This window comes from Agrilus planipennis, unplaced genomic scaffold (assembly GCF_000699045.2).
Source record: "Agrilus planipennis isolate EAB-ADULT unplaced genomic scaffold, Apla_2.0 scaffold40, whole genome shotgun sequence".
In the NCBI taxonomy this organism is placed as follows: Eukaryota; Metazoa; Arthropoda; class Insecta; order Coleoptera; family Buprestidae; genus Agrilus; species Agrilus planipennis.
Genome location: NW_020438938.1, coordinates 1,648,680 through 1,667,359, shown reverse-complemented (window position 1 = coordinate 1,667,359; position 18,680 = coordinate 1,648,680). Strand labels below are relative to the sequence as shown.

The 18,680-nt window shown below is 35.5% G+C and overlaps 1 protein-coding gene across 3 annotated transcripts in view; it reads left to right on the top strand.

Moving 5' to 3' along the window:
* LOC108735393 (titin) overlaps positions 1–18,680 on the top strand; it is a 74,010-nt gene that overhangs the window by 14,639 nt on the left and 40,691 nt on the right. For all 3 annotated transcript variants that reach the window (XM_018467336.1, XM_018467337.1, XM_018467335.1), the window contains exons 3-4: positions 12,349–12,459; positions 15,727–15,930. In XM_018467336.1, the coding sequence (XP_018322838.1) occupies positions 12,349–12,459; positions 15,727–15,930 (315 nt within the window). The remainder of the gene's footprint in view (positions 1–12,348; positions 12,460–15,726; positions 15,931–18,680) is intronic.

Genomic DNA, 18,680 nt, shown 5'->3' with positions numbered 1-18,680 from the left:
CACAGCGATACTTTGTAGCTCAATCACTTGGTTTGACTTGCATAAAGTAATGACAGCTAAACTTGAAATAATATTTTACTGGTTCTATATGAACAAACTGGCAACAAATATTAAAAAAACTTCTTTCATGACTTTTGGTAAATATGAGGACTCAGTACCCTTAGACTTTTAGTAACAGTTGATGGAACTGACATTAGTAGGAAAACTGAGATCGGTTATCTAGGACATAAGTTAGACAGTAAATTACGTTGGGATATTCATATAAGTAGCATTATAAAAAAAACAAAATACCTGTTGTACGTTTTTCATTGACTTAGATATTTACTAAACACTAGTCAATTATTAAATGTTTATTATGCTCTTTTCCACAACACAGCAACTTACGGCATCTTGGTCTGGGGACCTGCTTATAAAAATGTACTGGGTCCTCTACAGTCTTTACAAAAGCGATTACTTAAAATAATTTTTAAAAAAAATTTGGAAGAAGTAAAAATTGAAATTAGACCGTTAAAAATAGAACAAGACTACATATTTAAATGTGTAACCTATGAATATAGTCCATTACAGGAAAAATATTTGACCAGTAAAAGTGTAACTAGAAACAAAAGTATTTCATTACCGAATTGCAAATTGAATAGTGGTAAATGCCGATACAAACATGTAGCTACTACTACATTTAATGCTCTACCACATTCGCTTAAAACATTAAACGGTGTTAAATTAAAAAAAATAAAACATTACTAAAAAATTGGTGTAAAAATTTATAGACAAATAACATTCCAAATCAACATTCCTTTCTTTTTTTATATGAGCTTCATAATAATTTAAATTGATAACTATGCTTACTACCAAATTTCAGTCTAGTTTTTAAGCTATTTTAAGTTTCTTAATTACACCACGTCAGTGTACGGGCATGTGTAGTGCCTCCTTGCTGGCAACTTACTTCACTTTCTTATAATTTTAATCATGAATCTCGCTATAATTTTATATAAATGTATGATTTATTTTTATTTTTTTTCTGTATTATTTTGTGATGGTGAATAAATTAAAATTAAATTAATATTTTGCTCCTACATCTGTAGTGTTTTTAATGAAGTTGATCGCGTCTTCGATGTATAGATTAAAAAGAAATATACGTTATTAATTTATTAATGGAGGCTAAGTCCTAGAAATAAAACTTGAGTAAGTAATGTTAATGAATGTAGAAGTGAAAATTAAATTTCGAGGTATAAATGCGAAGTAAAAGATTGAAATTAAAGTCAACAACTCTTCAACTTTCGACAAGCTACATTTGATATAGAAAATTTTGTCAGAGTGTGTCTTTAATTAGAATTTTCCTTGTAGTACCGACTCCATTCGTTGATCAATGCATTAAACTGACGTTTTTCATAAGAAGTGGAGTTGAAAAAGGGAACTGGGACCGTAGTCTGGAACGTTTCTCTTTCCTGTTTGCAAATTTCGAAAGTTTGTTCGGTTATTATGCTACGTTTTCCCTTTTAATCTCTTTTCAACCGATGACAGTGGAAACTTTTTAAATTCCTGTTCACGAACTCGTCGCTGGAAACTAGAATTTCCATCATAAACCCTGTAATTGTGGCCGGGAAGAGGCAAGTGTCGAAAAAGTCAAAATGCTAGAGAGAATCCGGAGGAGTTTGATTTACATATCTAATTTACATGATTGCATTTGTGTGTTAAGCAGATGGCGTTGAGCTTGCTAGCAGAAACGAACAAGTGCCTACAAAACGATCTCCTGCTGCTTCTAGAGAGAAACGAACACGTACAAAAGTGCAAACTGTACTCGAGTACAGGGTAACTTTCTTCTAAGACACTTCTTGTTTTGATGGTACACTGTGGACTAGCCATATTTTATATGTATAATGTCTACTCTTCCTGTATTACTTGTAAGGACTCGAGACAGATTTAGTAAAGTAATTATATAGTTCGGACGATCAAAATAAGCAAAGTCCGCAAAATATTATCTGAGAGAATCTTCTTTCTTGTTTCCACTTTAGACTGTTGTCATTTGCTGCATTTTGAACACGCCCTTGTTAAGTTAGGAAATGCTTATGCAAAAGATCAGGGTCGGCCTTATAATTGTCTGGTTGGAATTATATCTTTAAACAAGTGTCTTTGCATTCCTAAATTTCATAGAATGTTGAACTTTCTTTGAATCCCGATGCTGGGAACATGCTCAAATTTTGTTTGACCGCATCTCTTTCTGTTGCACATAAATCGATCTAATGTTATCCCTTTTCCTTTATTAGTGTTCGCTGCAATTCCTATTTGACATCTCTTTTTTATGTTTACGATGATCCCTACAAAGTCTGCCGTGTGTAAATGTAGGCCTCCTGTCAACAATCGCTCTAATCTAGTTCGAAAGTTGAACTAAATGTGACAATTTTATTGTGGATTAAGTCAATTTTGAACGTTCCAACTGGTATTTCACAGGACCTCTTGTTGAAGGGCTGGCAAATTTTAACTTACATACGCTGGAAGCTGGCGGAAATTTTAAAATGGCGTGGATGCGCGGTGGCAAAAGTAGGCAGTTTTAGGTATAAAGATTGCAGCCCTTATTCTTCAGTATTCATATCAGGGCCGTAGATTATATATTTAAAAATAGGGATCAGTGAGCAAGTAATAGACAGACAAACAGAAGAACTAATTGTTGATGTTGGTGACAGTGATAGAGATTCCCATGATGAGAGTGAATGTGAAAACTAACTATAAAACAANTGTGAAAAGTACGTATTATAGAATTATGTTGTACATAAAGAAATTTTGAAAATGGATAATGTAGGTACTTCATAATCCATTAATTATTTATCTGTAACTTCAAACATTTTACATTAAAATCCAAATGACATTTTTTTACAGTGAAGGCGTCTCGCATTTTCTTTTAAATTTAGTTAGTTAATTGAGTCATCCATTATCATTATAAACAGTACGAAACTCAATGTTATCGTAATCCATCATTCGCATTGAATACTTCAAATTGAGTTTTCGCTCATAACTCAAAATCTGGCTTGTGTACTGTTAAATATACAAATATATTTTTCTTTGAGGGCATTAAGCGTTTATCAGCTTTGCGAGAATCTTGTTTATAAACATATTTTCAAGTAAACATTTTTATTCCTGTAGGCATATAATTCCTTATCAACTGGCCAAATACTTTATAAGACATCCAAGGACATGCCTTCAATTTTTTATTAAATTTTCTCTGAATCGAGGAAACCGTCAAACCTTGTAACTTCATAATAACAACGACGAAAGCAAACAACATTGAAGCTACAAAACATTAATAACACAATATCAATTAATAAAGTGTTTCGCAACTTAAATGTTGTCCTATTTTCGTCCTTAAATTACCTCTGTTGTAATTTTAATTACGCCTGGAAATTCATGCGATTCCCATTTTTACAGTTTCATTGAGATACATTAGATCCCAAAACCCACGAGCCCTTTTATTAAAACCTTATTTTGTTTGTCTACATACCTATGTGCAAAAGTCAAACGTATCCATTACAGATTTATTGGTCACAAATTTAAAGACCACTTACTACGTTACAATTGTAGCACATTGGGGGTTTAGTTTAATGGTTAAATCATATGAGAACTATTTTTCAAATTACAAAATGGACGTGTAAAAATGTCTACCTAATAAAAAGCGCTATTTTGTGTGCCATTATTTGATTTGCCCCGCCAGTTTAATCAGACTATAACAGCGCTTTAATTTTCACTCGAAATGACGTAAAACTGTATAATTATGGAAAAGTAAGTCGAAAATAAAATTTAAAAATTTAGGAAATCATAGCTGATCCATATATAGTCTTAATTTTCTAACAGAGTCGACTTTTGTTGAAATTCTGTTGATGAATAGAAAGAAGAAAGATAGACAAGTAAATATTGGAAGGTGAGACAGATAGGGATGTAGAATGTTACCGCTACTTTTTAATCTATACATGGAAAACGCAATCAACATCATTAAAGACAGTACCACTGTAGGGATTGATATAAAAAATGCAAAAGATTGGTATGGTTAGATTTGCAGATGATACAGCAGTATTAGCATCTAGCAACGAGGAGGAGTAGATAGTATGAAAATAAATAATAGTAAAATAAAAATACTGGTATGCAAGGGAAGAAAAAAGAGCAAAATCCGATCTTAGATACCTAGGAAGTCAGTAAATCAGGACGGAAGGAGTAGTAAGGATATAAATAGGAGGATAACGCCTTCAATAAGAAAAAATCATTTTTATACTCGCGAACGGTTAATTTTGAAATTCGAAGAAGATTGTAAAAGGCGTATGTTTGGTGCGTGGCGCTGTATGGGTGCGAAACATGGGAAGATTAGAAATGAATGGGTATTAGAAAGAGTAGGGGAACGGAGGACTCAATGGAAGTCAATAAGAAATAGGCGAGATAGGTTAGTAGGACACCTTCTTAGGCATGAAGGTCTAGTCAGAGACATATTAGAGGCAGAAACGGGAGTTAGGAGGGGTAAAAGTGTAGTCCTAGATTAATTACTGTTTGCAAATAGTTGTGGGTTGTTCTTTTTAGAAAAATGCAAATATTAGCTCAGGATAGGGAGGAGTGAAGGTGCGTGTCCAACCAATCTTAGGACTAATGACTTTATGATGATAATTACATCTAAACGAATTTACAGTGTAACAACTCCTTTGTGCCAGTATTGCAATTATCCTTTACCCCAGTGGCGGCTCCCTCATAAGAGTCAGTGAGTAATTACAACCGTTTTAAACAAAACAAACCAAGCGACAACTGAGTCTGAAAAATAAAAATATTAGGTTCAGAAAAAGGAGGGACTTTTAATGTACCCCCTGTATGAACTATCTGAGCCGCCACTGCTTCACCCACTTCGGTATCTTATAATAAACAGCGGCCCCATACGTTACACAAAGTGGAAATTGTACGTATACCTACATAATACAATACGTATAAGTACCAATTTAGTGTACCTATTTGCATACGAAAGGATCTATTACAAATACGTAATATTGAATCCTTTGGTTGGTTCGATGCACCTAAGACAAATTGGTTTCCTAATCTCGACAATAAATCCGTCTGCAGACAATAACAACCGAGCGAATTCGCACTCGCTAATAAATCCGCTTATGGGCGTACGAAGCGATACCGATACCTACACATGTATCGAATGTGTATATAGGTACCATATTATACGTTCGTGAATCGTGTACCACATTGGACGGATACTTCGGTGCCCGCAGATACGTTGCACATCAAAGTGTTGCATTAAGTCATCGGATTAATTAATAATTCAACGTGCATCGCGTAGATTTGCAAGCGACATGTGCATTTCTCACCAAAATGGTATATCCATCTGTAAATGAGGATTTAATAAAACATCATGTTTCTGCACGTCGTCTACCCATTGTAGAGTGCGACATAAAGCTAATAAAAATCAAACCAAGCAAAGCACAAAAAGTTGTGTTTCATTCATAAGTCGTACATAGGTTTTAGTCTAGAGAAAATTATTACCGATTACAGTAGTGTAATCCTCTTGGCACGCTATGTCGTCCTCGTCAAACCGCCATTTTCAATTAACTCTTTAAAAACAAAAGCGCAATACTCTTCCTGCCCTTACCTGTCTAACGACACACTCCTCATTGCTCTATCAACACCCCTGCTCCAACTAAGGACTTTCTAAACCGGGTTGCTCTTTGTGTCGCACTCTATAGTGTTTAGAGTTCATTTTTTTTGTTTTCGTGAATGAGAGGCATTAAAGTCTAGTCAGAGATATCTTAGGGGCAGAAACAGGAGTTAAGAGGAATAGAGGTAGACCTAGATTAGATTACTATTCGCAAATAGTTTAGGTTGTGGAATGTTCTAGTTTTAGGGAAATACGAAGATTATTAGTTAAGGATAGAAAGGAGTGGAGGTACGTGTCCAACCAGTCTTAGGACTGACGACCTTCCCGAGATAAAAATGTTCAGTCTCTCAGAGTCTCTGAATGCAAGACTCGAGTCTCCGTCTCTCATCGCGTCTCTCTGGTGTCGCGGAGAGAGACTGTTAAAAAAATGTGAGAGACGCTCTCAAGGACGTTGAAAGACTCTGAAAGACTCAGAGAGACTGGAGAGACACTGAAAACTTTTGTCTAGGGTTACAATGATGAAGATGAAAGAGAGAAGATCCTAAAAGAACATACCGACTAAAATCCCTCAAGTTAAACTGTTGTAGGGTTAATTAAAATCCTCTTCAATCAGATTTAGAGTTAATATCACAACGAACAAATAAACAAAAAATGCAGCATAAAAAAGTCAGCTAAACTTCTCTTATATCATATTTCCTGTGTTACAAATGATGTTCTGCCTTTACCTACACAAACGTAATCTCTCAATAATTTTACTCTCCCCTTGTTCTTACTTTTGTTTTTAGACTTCCGTATCCCACAATAAAAAACACGAGCCCTTATAAGATCTGTCTATTGTCGTAAGTTCATTAACTCTTCTTCTCGGGAATAACTACGGATATCAAGTTAAAATTAATATTAAATACTAAACTCTATGGCTTCGTAGTCATGATGTTATGAATCTGTAAAGATTAAATCTTCTAACTCAATAAAATGAAAAGATACAGCTCAGCCTTTGTAATAAATTTCTTTAAACAATTCATCTGGCGATAAAAATATATGTACCTATTCTTAAAGACAGTCCTGAGACCCAGTTATTTATGGGTCCAGCTAAACCTGGTTTTGTAATATGTGCCTACCAAACAACGCATCCTGAAACATTCAAAAACCAACCTTGAAAAAGCCTTCAATCTGACGAACGTAGTGTTGATTGTGCTTTTTATTTTCATTATTAGGGAAAGAGCGAATATAAAGATAGGAGACGAAAAATTAGAAGAATTGGCTGATTTTAGATATCTAGGAAGTCAGATAAATCAGGATGGAAGGAGTAGTAGGGATATAAAGCAGAGGATAGCGCAGAGCCGTGTCGCCTTTAATAAAAAGAAGTCACTTCTATGCTCGCGAAAGGTTAATTTAGAAATTCGCAAAAGGTTGTTATAGGTGATGTTTCGAGCGCGGCGTTGTACGGGTGCGAAACATGGACAGTGGGCGCGGTGGAAAAGAAAAGGTTAGAAGCCTTCGAAATGTGGTGTTATAGGCGAATGATAAGGATATCGTGGATGGAGAAGGTTAGAAATAAAGAGGCATTAGAAAGAATAGGAGAACAGAGGATTCTATGGAAGTCAATAAGAAATAGGCGAGATAGATTGGTAGGACACCTTCTCAGGCATGAAGGTCTAGTCAGAGACATATTAGAGGCAGAAACAGGAGTTACGAGGGGTAGAGGTAGACCTAGATTAGATTACTGTTCCCAAATAGTTAAGGATGTGGGATGTTCTAGTTTTAGGGAATTGCGAAGTTTAACTCAGGGTAGAAAAGAGTGGTCCAACCAGTCTTAGGATCTTATGATAATGATGATGATGACTAAAGCAATTATTACTTTTACGAAAAGCCGATATTTTCAATTGAAATCTGTAACATAATGCTATTGTCATAGCCCCGTTTTCGTATCAATTTCTAAGAAACTTTCAACTAGTCGGAACTTTACCCCGATCTTACCGACAACGAACATACGCTGTTCGTTCTCTTTGGATTTCTAAATTCACAGTACGTTTCCTGGCATTTACCCAAAGACAGTACATATCAAATGAAGAAAATCGCCGTTAAAATAAAAAACATTCTATATTTGTATAAACGCATAAATATACGTCGGTGTATCAACAAATAGATAAATATCAAGTCAGTAAAAGGTTATGATTCAACCTGGCCTAACTTCAACCTTACATTTTCATTCATCGTTTGGTTAAAATCAGTCATGTGGTAGTCAAGTGGTAGAACTTTAGAACTTTGGTATGATATAAATTGCCTGAGATTGACTCAATTTTCAACTGAAAAAAGACAAGGATTTTTGGTATTGAATACTATTTCATCTGGAATTTTAGGTTTTGGTGTTTTTTTAACTGTACAGTAGAATCCGCTTATAATGGCATCGAAGGGAAAATGACAAACACGTCATACTAAGCGGGCGTCATACAAAGCATAGTCTTAGAAAATAATCAACTTTCTATTTTGAATAGTTGTTTAGTTAAATAGCGACAAAAAACACAAATTGTTTCTATTTATTAAGAGAGAAAGAAAAAGAACGATGAATTGTTATACTAGTATACATAAAAAGGGACAGAAAAAAGAGCGAAAATGTTATTATTAATCATTTAGTTCACTATAGCCGAATATCATTTTTAAGAATTAATCGTAATAAACGATACGTCATTTTAAACGGAGTCATTATATCCAAACTTTCCTATAGAGAATTTAATATGAAAACCAAACTGAACTCTGTAATTACATCATATTAAGCGGTTAGTCAATATAGGCGGAGTCATAATAATCAAATTCTACTATATATAAAGTTGTTGCAGTAAATCGTTAAAAAAGTTGCATTCAGAACCACTCAAAGCAATTTTTCTATCAAATTCGAAATCCGTAAACGAAAATTTAAATTTCATATGAAGCAGTGGTAATAACGAAGTTTGGAGAAATAAGCATGCGAAGCGGACTAATTGAGTTTCAATGTGTATTCTAGAGCCGGGCATTTGCTGAGTTTATGGTAATCTAAACGTACGGTCTATCATGTTGTTCAAGCACTTGTTTGGTTAGAGTCTGGTTCGCACGAAAGACCGCATTTCCAGTTAACTAATTCAGCTGCAATATTGGAAAATACTCGAATAAAGAAACATCTCAAACGTTAACTGCCTGCTCTCCAATAAAAATACAAATACGGGATAAATTGTTTATAGATTCCTTTTCTTTGCAACAGGCACAAAACTAATATAGGTATTTAAACAGCTCGGCTATAAGAGTTTTCCATGAACAACTCGGTAAAAAAGGTCTACCACAACACGTGGCTTTTCAAATGCTACGTATTGTATTGTTCGTGGGTTTAACAAAATTAACTTCTAAGACTGATAACGACAAAAACTATTTATTACACTAATTACTATTATTAAAGGACTTAAAAACCCTATTAAATTATTACTAAACTTAGGTTATGAATTATTCTATTTATTTACACTATATCACTATTCACTTCGCTATTTATTTCACGCCTATCACTGTCAATTTATTTCTGGATTCACTTCTGCAACGATCTTCTTTTCTCGGCGATCGTCTCTTCCTTTAAATACTCTTTTGTTTAGTTTCTGGAACCTTTTGGAAACGTCCGGATAGTTTATTTTTTAATTGAACTGGTTAACTGCTTTCGCAGAACGCAGGTACGATACACACATTTACAAATACGACGCACATGAAGGAAAGCGCCTGCGGCTAGTCGGCAAATCGATAAGCCGTTCACGCACACGTGTGCCCGATCGCATACAAACACACTCGTGCTCGCTACAGTATCATTGACGTTAGAGAAACTGTTATTCAGAATGTGATTTAGCTTTTAATGTTCATTAACAAAGCAAGATTACTCACTATGACAAATTGGAAGACAACCACAACGTAGGTATATTCAGAAACTCGATAAATTTGAGTAACTTGACAGAAAGTGAAATTTAATTCACATCTATATATATAAAAGTCGCGTTAGTCAAAAATCGAAAAATAATGTTATTTTAGAAAATACTACAAATGGCGCAGTAAACGCCATCTGTAGCACGATGCTACATTTTAGGATTACGTATGCTCCAACAAGGTCCACTTGTGCGGATATCTACTTCCTGAAAACGAATCCCGGCGTAGCCAACCTCAAAGTGATAGGCACGTTAGCTTAATCGAATAAAATAATTCGAAGTGGTCTGTATTCTGTCGAAACTGCCAGACGCGGATCGCGATTTCGATCTTTTTGGATCTCATCAGCGCGTTGCTGGAGCAAACGTAATCCTAAAATGTAGCATCGTGCTACAAATGGCGTTTACTGCGCCATTTGTAGTATTTTCTAAAACGTACTGTTAAGACAGCAGGTAAAAGTTGGTCTGTGTTCTGCCGGAGCTGCCTGCGACGCGCTGATGAGATCCAAAAAGATCGAAATCGCAATCCGCGTCTGGCAGTTTCGACAGAATACAGACCACTTCGAATTATTTAATGTTATTTTAGTTGCAAAATTATTATTCCACCCAATTAGGGCTGATAAATGAATGAATATATATTAATCTAGCTACTTTATAAATGAGTATAAATTGTATTTTCTCTTTCTGAGGTTCAGATAATGTCACAAGTGTGACTGATAATCCCCTTAGTATAGCACAAAATAGATTACAGTTCATCTTAAAACGGCCCTAAAATTCATTACTGTGCCCATACACCGGTACTTTACTTAATTATTGTTCTGTTTATTTCACCGTTGATGCCCTTAAAAGTTAGTCAAAATTTTTGTGCTCGACATAAACTTAGTGTCATACGTAACGTCAAGATGGAATGTGTAGATTATTAAGTGCTGGAATACCAGAGCTTTTCTCTAAATTAAATTGTATCCAGCGCAAGGGGCATGAATTATAAAGGGTTATGCGTTATGTTTAATACGCAGAAAATGGCTCATTTAATTATTACACTGAAAACTGCTTTAGATAATAATAACAAACATGTAAGCATACGCGTGTATATTCTGGGACCCTTTTTGGAAATTCCAAAATGTCATGCTACATAAAGCGAAGATATTTTAAGTATTCGGTCCCTTTACATTTAGTAATCATTATTAAAAGTTTTGCTGCTACATTAATTTATAGCTTAAGGCGATATTAGTGTTCTCGTTAACAGTGCAATTTTACATCTATAATACAGTAGACTCCCAATTATTCGATACGGATGGAACGTAATTTGTTCCGGATAATTCACATTTCGCTTAGGAAAAAGTTTGTATCAAACAACAAATTCGGCTTCGCCCTTTCTTACCTGATCTTAAGGATCAACATCTTTTCGAGTAAGGACTTGATAAACATTTGTTGTTGGTTCGTACTTATTCTCATCATCTTTATTAACATCAGGTTTCACAGATGTTAATTCTTGGCCAGTTACTTCTGGACCAACTAACTTTTTCTAATCTTTTGGCAAGGTAGTGTCCTTATCATTGTTACAGGCTTTCAGACAATCCACTTTTTTAAATAAAATAATCTGCTTCCGGATACTGTAATATGTCATTTGCCTGGTTTTAAAATTAAATACATCCTTATTGACAAAGTCCTTTACTCCTTGTGCCCTTTCCACCAACGCGACCGTCATACACAATTGCCATTCCGATCTTTCCCCTTTATTTCCTAACCGTCTGACCGCCAACAATTTCAAGGAAATAGTTACCCTTTATCATTCGTCGCAATGCCAACCTCCTACGGGGGTGGCATGGAAATGTAAGCAGTTACCAAATTGAACGTAGGCTTTCACGGCTGGAGTCTATATTCGTCCCGAAGGTTTTTGGGATTCACCATGGTCCGGTGAATCTCAAAAGATTTGGTCCTTTACTTTTTTGACGCCTGTCCGCAAGTAATAATTTGTTACTGATTCGTCACCTGACTACCTGCAATAAAGTACGTACCTCGAAATTACTCTGAACGAGAAACTTGAATCTCTGAACGAGAGACTCGGATCTCTAAATAAGAGACTCGAATCTCTGAACGAGAAACTCGAATCTCTGAACGAGAGACTCGAATCTCTGAACGAGAGACTCGAATCTCTGAACGAGAGACTCGAATCTCTGAACAAGAGACTCGAATCTCTGAACGAGAAACTCGAATCTCTGAACAAGAGACTCGAATTTCTGAACGAGAAACTCGAATCTCTAAAGAGAGACTTTAATCTCTCAATAAGTGGTGTCTCGATAGACATGGTTAAAATTTTCTAGGTTCAACATATCCCAGTCATTCTACGAGAGACTCGAGTCTCTCAATTTTTCAGTTTTATTCATTCAGTCTCTCTGTGAGAGACTCGAGTCTCTGAATTAACAGTTTATCGTTCGAGTCTCTCATACAGAGACTGTGAGAGATCCATAAAAACACCTAGGCAATAACTAAGAGATTATGAAAGACTGTGAGAGACGCTCTCAGAGACGCTGAAAGACTCTGAGAAACTGGAGGGAGACTGAAAATTTTTGTATAGAGCGGAATTGACGAAACAAAAAACTACCCCTCAAAAGCGTTAGGGACGAATTACCATATTAAATAACATTGTATTGTAACGCATATCTACATATGTGAGTGTAATAAATAAAGACTGTGTGATAATAAATGCGGTACCTATGGAATTTAGCATAAGTTTCTTTTGAAGTGTGTTACAGTTTTCAGTGTAAATTAACGATCCCATTCTTTTTCAAGTTCCTCCAGAAAAGCCGATTATCTACGACGAGAAACGAAGAGATAAAACGGGACTTCTGGACCCGTACAACGAAGGCTCCGACGTCAACCTAATTTGTGAAGTGAGTGGGGGTAAGAAAATTTATTATTAATAATTAGATTGTAGTTACAGCAAGTCAGAGAATAAAAAAAAAAGGAAAGAAAGAAATAGAGAGAGAGAGAGAAAAGGGAGAAGTATTAAGTTAGTTTTAAGGCATAGTAGTCGCGGAAGCTTTTCCTTCATGAAAAATTCAAGTTAATTTAAATTCTTCCTTTGGCCAATTTATCGAGTCAGTGAATATAATCCCCAATTACAAGATATTCTAAAGTCATAATTAACAGCAAGAGATTATAACTTTTTGAAGCAAGTCGAATAAGCTAAGAAGTTTAAAGAACTTGATAAGTATCTTATATTGATTAATGTTACTGTTACACTACTTAATAGAATGTAATCCATATTGTTAAAAATTAAAAGGAACACTCACCCCTATTTACCACAAAAAACTTTATCGGAGCGGACACGTGTTTCGCCCACTTCATACGTGGGCATTGTCAACGTCAGTCTCGCGTAATTAAGGGTGAGTCTTCCTTTTAATTTTTAATTAATATTTACCACAGTCTCCTCTTTCTAGAATGGAAATAAAAATCACTTGTGTTGTTGCCTTTAATGCAACTGAGCCGCCCCTCGGTTAAATTTTAAAATTAAACACATTCATTGCTTCCAGTTGCAATACATTACGTTAATATTTAACACCCTCGTCGTAAATTCCATAAAGGACTTAGGTATTTCGTTTTCAAAACACGTGAAAATTTTATGTTAGTACGCATGAAAATGGGAAATCTTTGTTCCGGGTGAAAATTTATTATTTCCAGAACTGCTTTGTAATATGTTAAGATTCCGAGTGGAAAATTCAAACTGAAAACAAATTATGGAGAGGTGCATGATGGATTCGGCAATATCCTCGAATGGTCGGTCATTAAATGATCCTAATGGCCATCCCATTTTTTATAACAACTTTCACCCTCGGTAGACATTAAGGACGTTTTTGCATGCGGTGGTGCTTTCTAAATGAAAATCAATAACCAGCTTTTCTTTAACGATTTACCTGCATTACGTATTGGCTAAATAAAAATTATTTTAAGAGAAACCTTTATCTAATACGAATACTGACAACAACATAGAAACTAACACAAAAAGTGATACGTTTCTCTGTTGAAATGCATGTTTCTATTTCAATAAATATCAGTTTTTGTAATGAGTATCTTGATAATGAAACACTGCGTCAATATGCACTGGATTTCGTGTATAACGACGACGTTATATCCGGATGTCGCTATAGGCAAAGTTAAAAAGATACAGACACGAATGTATAGTTTTCACTATTTTTCAATTTTGAAACGATTTCCAACTTCTAAACACAGCTGCTACTCAGAATATCATTGTGTAACTGAGCCATTTTAACGTACACGCTTATCTACCTACCTGGCTAATATGATAAACAAATGATAAAAGTGTGGATGTAATCAAAAGATTTGAAAGCTCCTTGTGTCTTTGGCGGTCGACCCGGTCGCTTTATCTGTATGGGATTACTAGAGATTTGTTAACAGGGCGTTACATCCGAAGTCGCTATAGCCACATGAATTTCGTACTAATGTATGCTTTAAATTCAAAGAACTTAAATTTAACGTCACTATAGAAAAGTGGTCGCTATAACCAAGGTCGTAATAAATGTTATCCACTGTAGTTAAGGATGTTTGGGAGGTACAATCGGAGACAGGAGTACATAAAATTAGAAATTCGTGATTAATTAGGTTTTGCAGCATATCATGAGGTCAATAAATACTATATATACTAAAAAGAAAGTATACGGTTTGAGAGAAAATTTGGAATTTGACCAAAAACTTTGAATAAAATAAGAAATAACGAATAATATGGAAAATTTTTAACTGACTTGTGGCAGTGAATATGCCTTGATTTCAACTTCGAAACAAAAAAATATTTAGTCTCAATCTTTATTAATAATGAGCGTAAGACTTTTTAATATTTTTAAATAATAATTAATAGTTTAAAATTGCATTTATATGTCTCGTAGCATTTTGACATACCTCCCAAACACCCTTAAGCTCTCCCCTTCTTCCGCGAACACAGAAAAAAGCAAATGTTTGTCAGTTGTGTATTCTGTTAACAGAAAAATACGTATCATATAAATTATACGATTAACTAAGTAAATAATATCATGAAAACATGGAATTGCTTGCACATTCTTTCGCTTTTAGTTTANTCTGTTCGGTTAACGAATCTCCATAAAATGACGTGTAAAATTACAATTTTTTAAAATTTCAATAACTTTCTAACAGTTTAGTGAATCGATTTGTAATTTTTACAGGAGTTTTAGAATTGAATGAGGAACGTTCTTCCAAATTTTTATTTGTCTGGTAGTATTTTGACATACCTCCCAAATATCCTTAATGCGTCAACTCTTAGTTGTGTTACTACTTAGGTAACTACATATGTTATACCTTTGATTTTTCCTTCATATTCCACAGTAAAAGAATACAATGTCTACCAACATTTATTAAATTTATTTTACGCATTAAAGTATCATGTCTAATCAATAGAACATAAAAATTTTATGTGAGTTCTTATGTTTTCCGTTGTAAAGCGAGTGTAACTAAAAATTATTCATGACCATCATTACGTTGAAACATTCAAAATTACTCGTTTGAGAAGTACATTTGGAATAACTAGGTACCAAATTACTGTTATAAGAAATCGTCCGATGATTGATACTTAATAATATTAACAATCGATCAATGACATGTTTTGATGTATCCATATAGAAGTAATTTTCAACAAAGCTCAAATATGTACTTAGAGTAGGTACTTAGATCCAGTGACGGTTCGTGATTGCAGATTAATTATCTTCGAAAAAATCAGTCACAGTAATAATTAATGGTTCGAGTTTTAAACGGAACTAATAATGGACCGAGCGTCGCTTTTTGTTTAATATTTTAGGACAGTTTATTAAAATCGGTTTTTGTCGAAGAAAATTCTAAATTATAGAGCGAGCAGAACATCACAAATTAAGTAGACGACTTTGCTTTCAACTTATGTAGGTACCCATGTAATACAAGTTTAAAGCTTAATAAAAGAACAAAGGGGACTTTATTAAGGGATGTAAGGGACTTGACGTAAAACTACCCTACATCTAAAGTAAATAAAAAGCGCAACGTTATAAGGGAATTTTTATTGAAACAAAGCAAACATAAAGTGGATTTATTTATGAAATTCTGCAATGTAGTAGACGTTGATTTAAAAGTGAAAACAATCAATAATGCTCGACAACTTTAAACCTGCAGGACGTCCAAAGCCTAAGGTTGTATGGTTCCTGGAGAACACATTAATAGACGATTCGTATGAGGTTCGTGACGACGGAATTGTCGTCAATCACCTGCACTTTCCCAACATTGGTCGTCAACATCTCAAAGCCAGACTGATTTGCCAAGCTTCCAACACCATCCTGACACCACCGTCTTCGAAAGTTGTCATCCTCGACATTAACTGTGAGTACACCCAATTTCTTTTAATTTTTTTGACGTGACAACGTCTTATAATTCGATGGAGCCGGCTGCAAGCACGAAAAAATATGACTCATGCGGCGTTACCTCGCTCTGAGGCGTTCCATTTAAGGCTTGAAGTGCAAGCGAGAGCGCGGAACGAGCGACAAAGAGGCACAATCGGCCTCCGCGTTCGGCAGCGTTCGACATCTGTCTCTCTCCTACTTGAGTGAGCGATGCGTCCGCGTGGACAGCTGCTATACAATAATACATTTCCATTTACCTCCTTCTCTATATCCATACAAAATATCTATCAAACAAATAAAATTAAAATTTTCTTTTGAAAAATGAAACCATTCCATCAGTATTTTCTTATGACGTTGTCACGTTCAACTATCGTCAGTAAACCAACTTTACAGACAACCGATTTTTTGTTTAGATTATTCTCGAGGAGGGGAAATCTTCAAAAGATACGTCTTGAAAGGAGGTAATGTCGGATTTTTACCGACTAAAACCCCTCCTCGAATAGGAAAATCAATCTGAAGGTTGTACATCCCCGGGAAGAAAATGGCAAGGTTGGGAGTGGGAAAATGATTGAGTTGGGAAGAAAGCGAAGCTTTTTTTAAATTAAATTTTACACTAATAAATGGGCATTGGCATAGCAAAGGGGCGGCAGGCTTTGGCAGGGTTAGGGTCACCCTAGAATCCGTTCCTCAACCATCTCATATTTTTGAAAAATTCTCACCATTCGCTCCTGCCTCTCGTTATTAATTGCCCTTAGGGAAGTTGTGCATGAACTTTATTAGTTATTATTAGCATTAGTGATTATTATTCATGAGAATCCGCAAAATAAAAAGGAATTTCCCGGGAACACGCACATATATACCTATAATTGGCAAATTCTGAATCCGGAAGATACAGTAAGATTGTGCCGCGTTCCTGATCGCTGCGTAATGGAATTTATTGGCCTTAGGTAACTGTTGTACCGTAAAAATAATTTAGGGAATTTTTATGGGGAGCAGGAGATACCTAATTTCCAATACCCGCCGTCAGATGGCATTATTAGGTTGACTGCTGCTATAAGAAGAAGATTGTTAGGTATCTAGACACTGTATGAATGTATATGTAGGCTAGCGATGTTCCCGTTGCCCGGGAATTTAGAATAAATTCGTTACAAAGCAGTCTAACAAGATTCCGAGGCAGCCAATGCAAAATCCCTTCAGGTTACATGCATAAATCAATTAAATTTCGCAAGACTGATTCGGAATTCGCGGGAGAGAGGAGTGCGAATACGGCAAAAAGGATATTAGTGTGACGCTCTGTAAATATAAGAGAATATAAATCAAGGGTTGCGGGTTGACGCGATGGTGAAAGATAAATGCCGGGTAAAACTGTCATTTTAAGGGGCCGGATATGGCGTCGTGACGGCCCCAGCGCCGCTGACGACGACGACGACGAGATGTTCATCTGTTTCGGCTTCCACGCTCCAGCGGATTCCACTTTACGTGAATTGCTAAACGAGTAGGTGTTCACACATTACATCGTTAACTTTATGCCTACGCGAATATATTAAATTGCTTTAAATATTTGCATGTACAATTCCGAAACAATATTGGCCCAACTCCGACAGATAATTCTTTAGAATGAAATCGGTACAAAATGTGCCTTAATTCTGTTGATCGTTCGCAGATCTAATTAAAAGCAACAGTTATTAAACATCAATCGCATAAATACCAGTAGGGTAGGGGATGAAGAACAACGATTTTAAAATAAGAAAATCAACGTTCAGTGTAATGGTGAAATAAAGAAGGAGACAGAAGAGTGATGTTAGGCCTATTACGACAGGAATCGAACCAAAAACAAAAGGAAGGATCATGGTCGCATCGTTAGTTTTGTTTAAAAGAATGTAGGCCCATTTTTTTCAGAATAACGCAGGAGATAACCCAAAGTCGTAGAAATCGACCACTCCTAGACCATTTCAGATTAATGATAAAATAGAAGCAACAACATTAGAGACAGTACAACTGTAGGGATATATGTGCAAGGGCAACAGATTAGTATGTTTAGATTTGCAGTATTAGCATCTAGTAAAGAGGACCTAGAGATAGCTTTAAATAAAATGGAAGCGGTACTGACAGATCAGTACTGTATGAAAATAAATAAAAGTAAAACTAAAATACTGGTATGCAAGGGAAGAAGAAGTAGGGAAAGAGAGAATATAAAGAAAAGGAGACGAAAAATTAGAAGAAGTGGCTGATTTTAGATACCTAGGAAGTCAGATAAGTGAGGATGGAAGGAGTAGTAGGGATATAAAGCAGAGGATAGCGCAGGGTCGTGTCGCCTTTAATAAAAAGAAGTCACTTCTATGCTCGCGAACGGTTAATTTAGAGATTCGAAAAAGGTTGTTAAAGGTGTATGTTTGCAGCACGGCGTTGTACGAATGCGAAACATTCGAAATGTGGTTTTATAGGCGGATGATGAGGAACACGTTGGTAGAAAAGGTTTGAAATGAAGAAGAAGGTATTGGAAAGAATAGGAGAACAGAGGACTCTATGGAAGTCAATAAAAAATAGGCGAGATATATTGGTAGGACACCTTCTCAGGCATGAAGGTCTAGTCAGAGACATATTAGAGGCAGAAACAAGTGTTAGGAGGGGTAGAGGTAGACCTAAATTAGATTACTGTTCGCAAATAGTTAAGGATGTGGGCTGTTCTGGTTTTAGGGAAATGCGAAGTTTAGCTCAGGATAGGAAAGA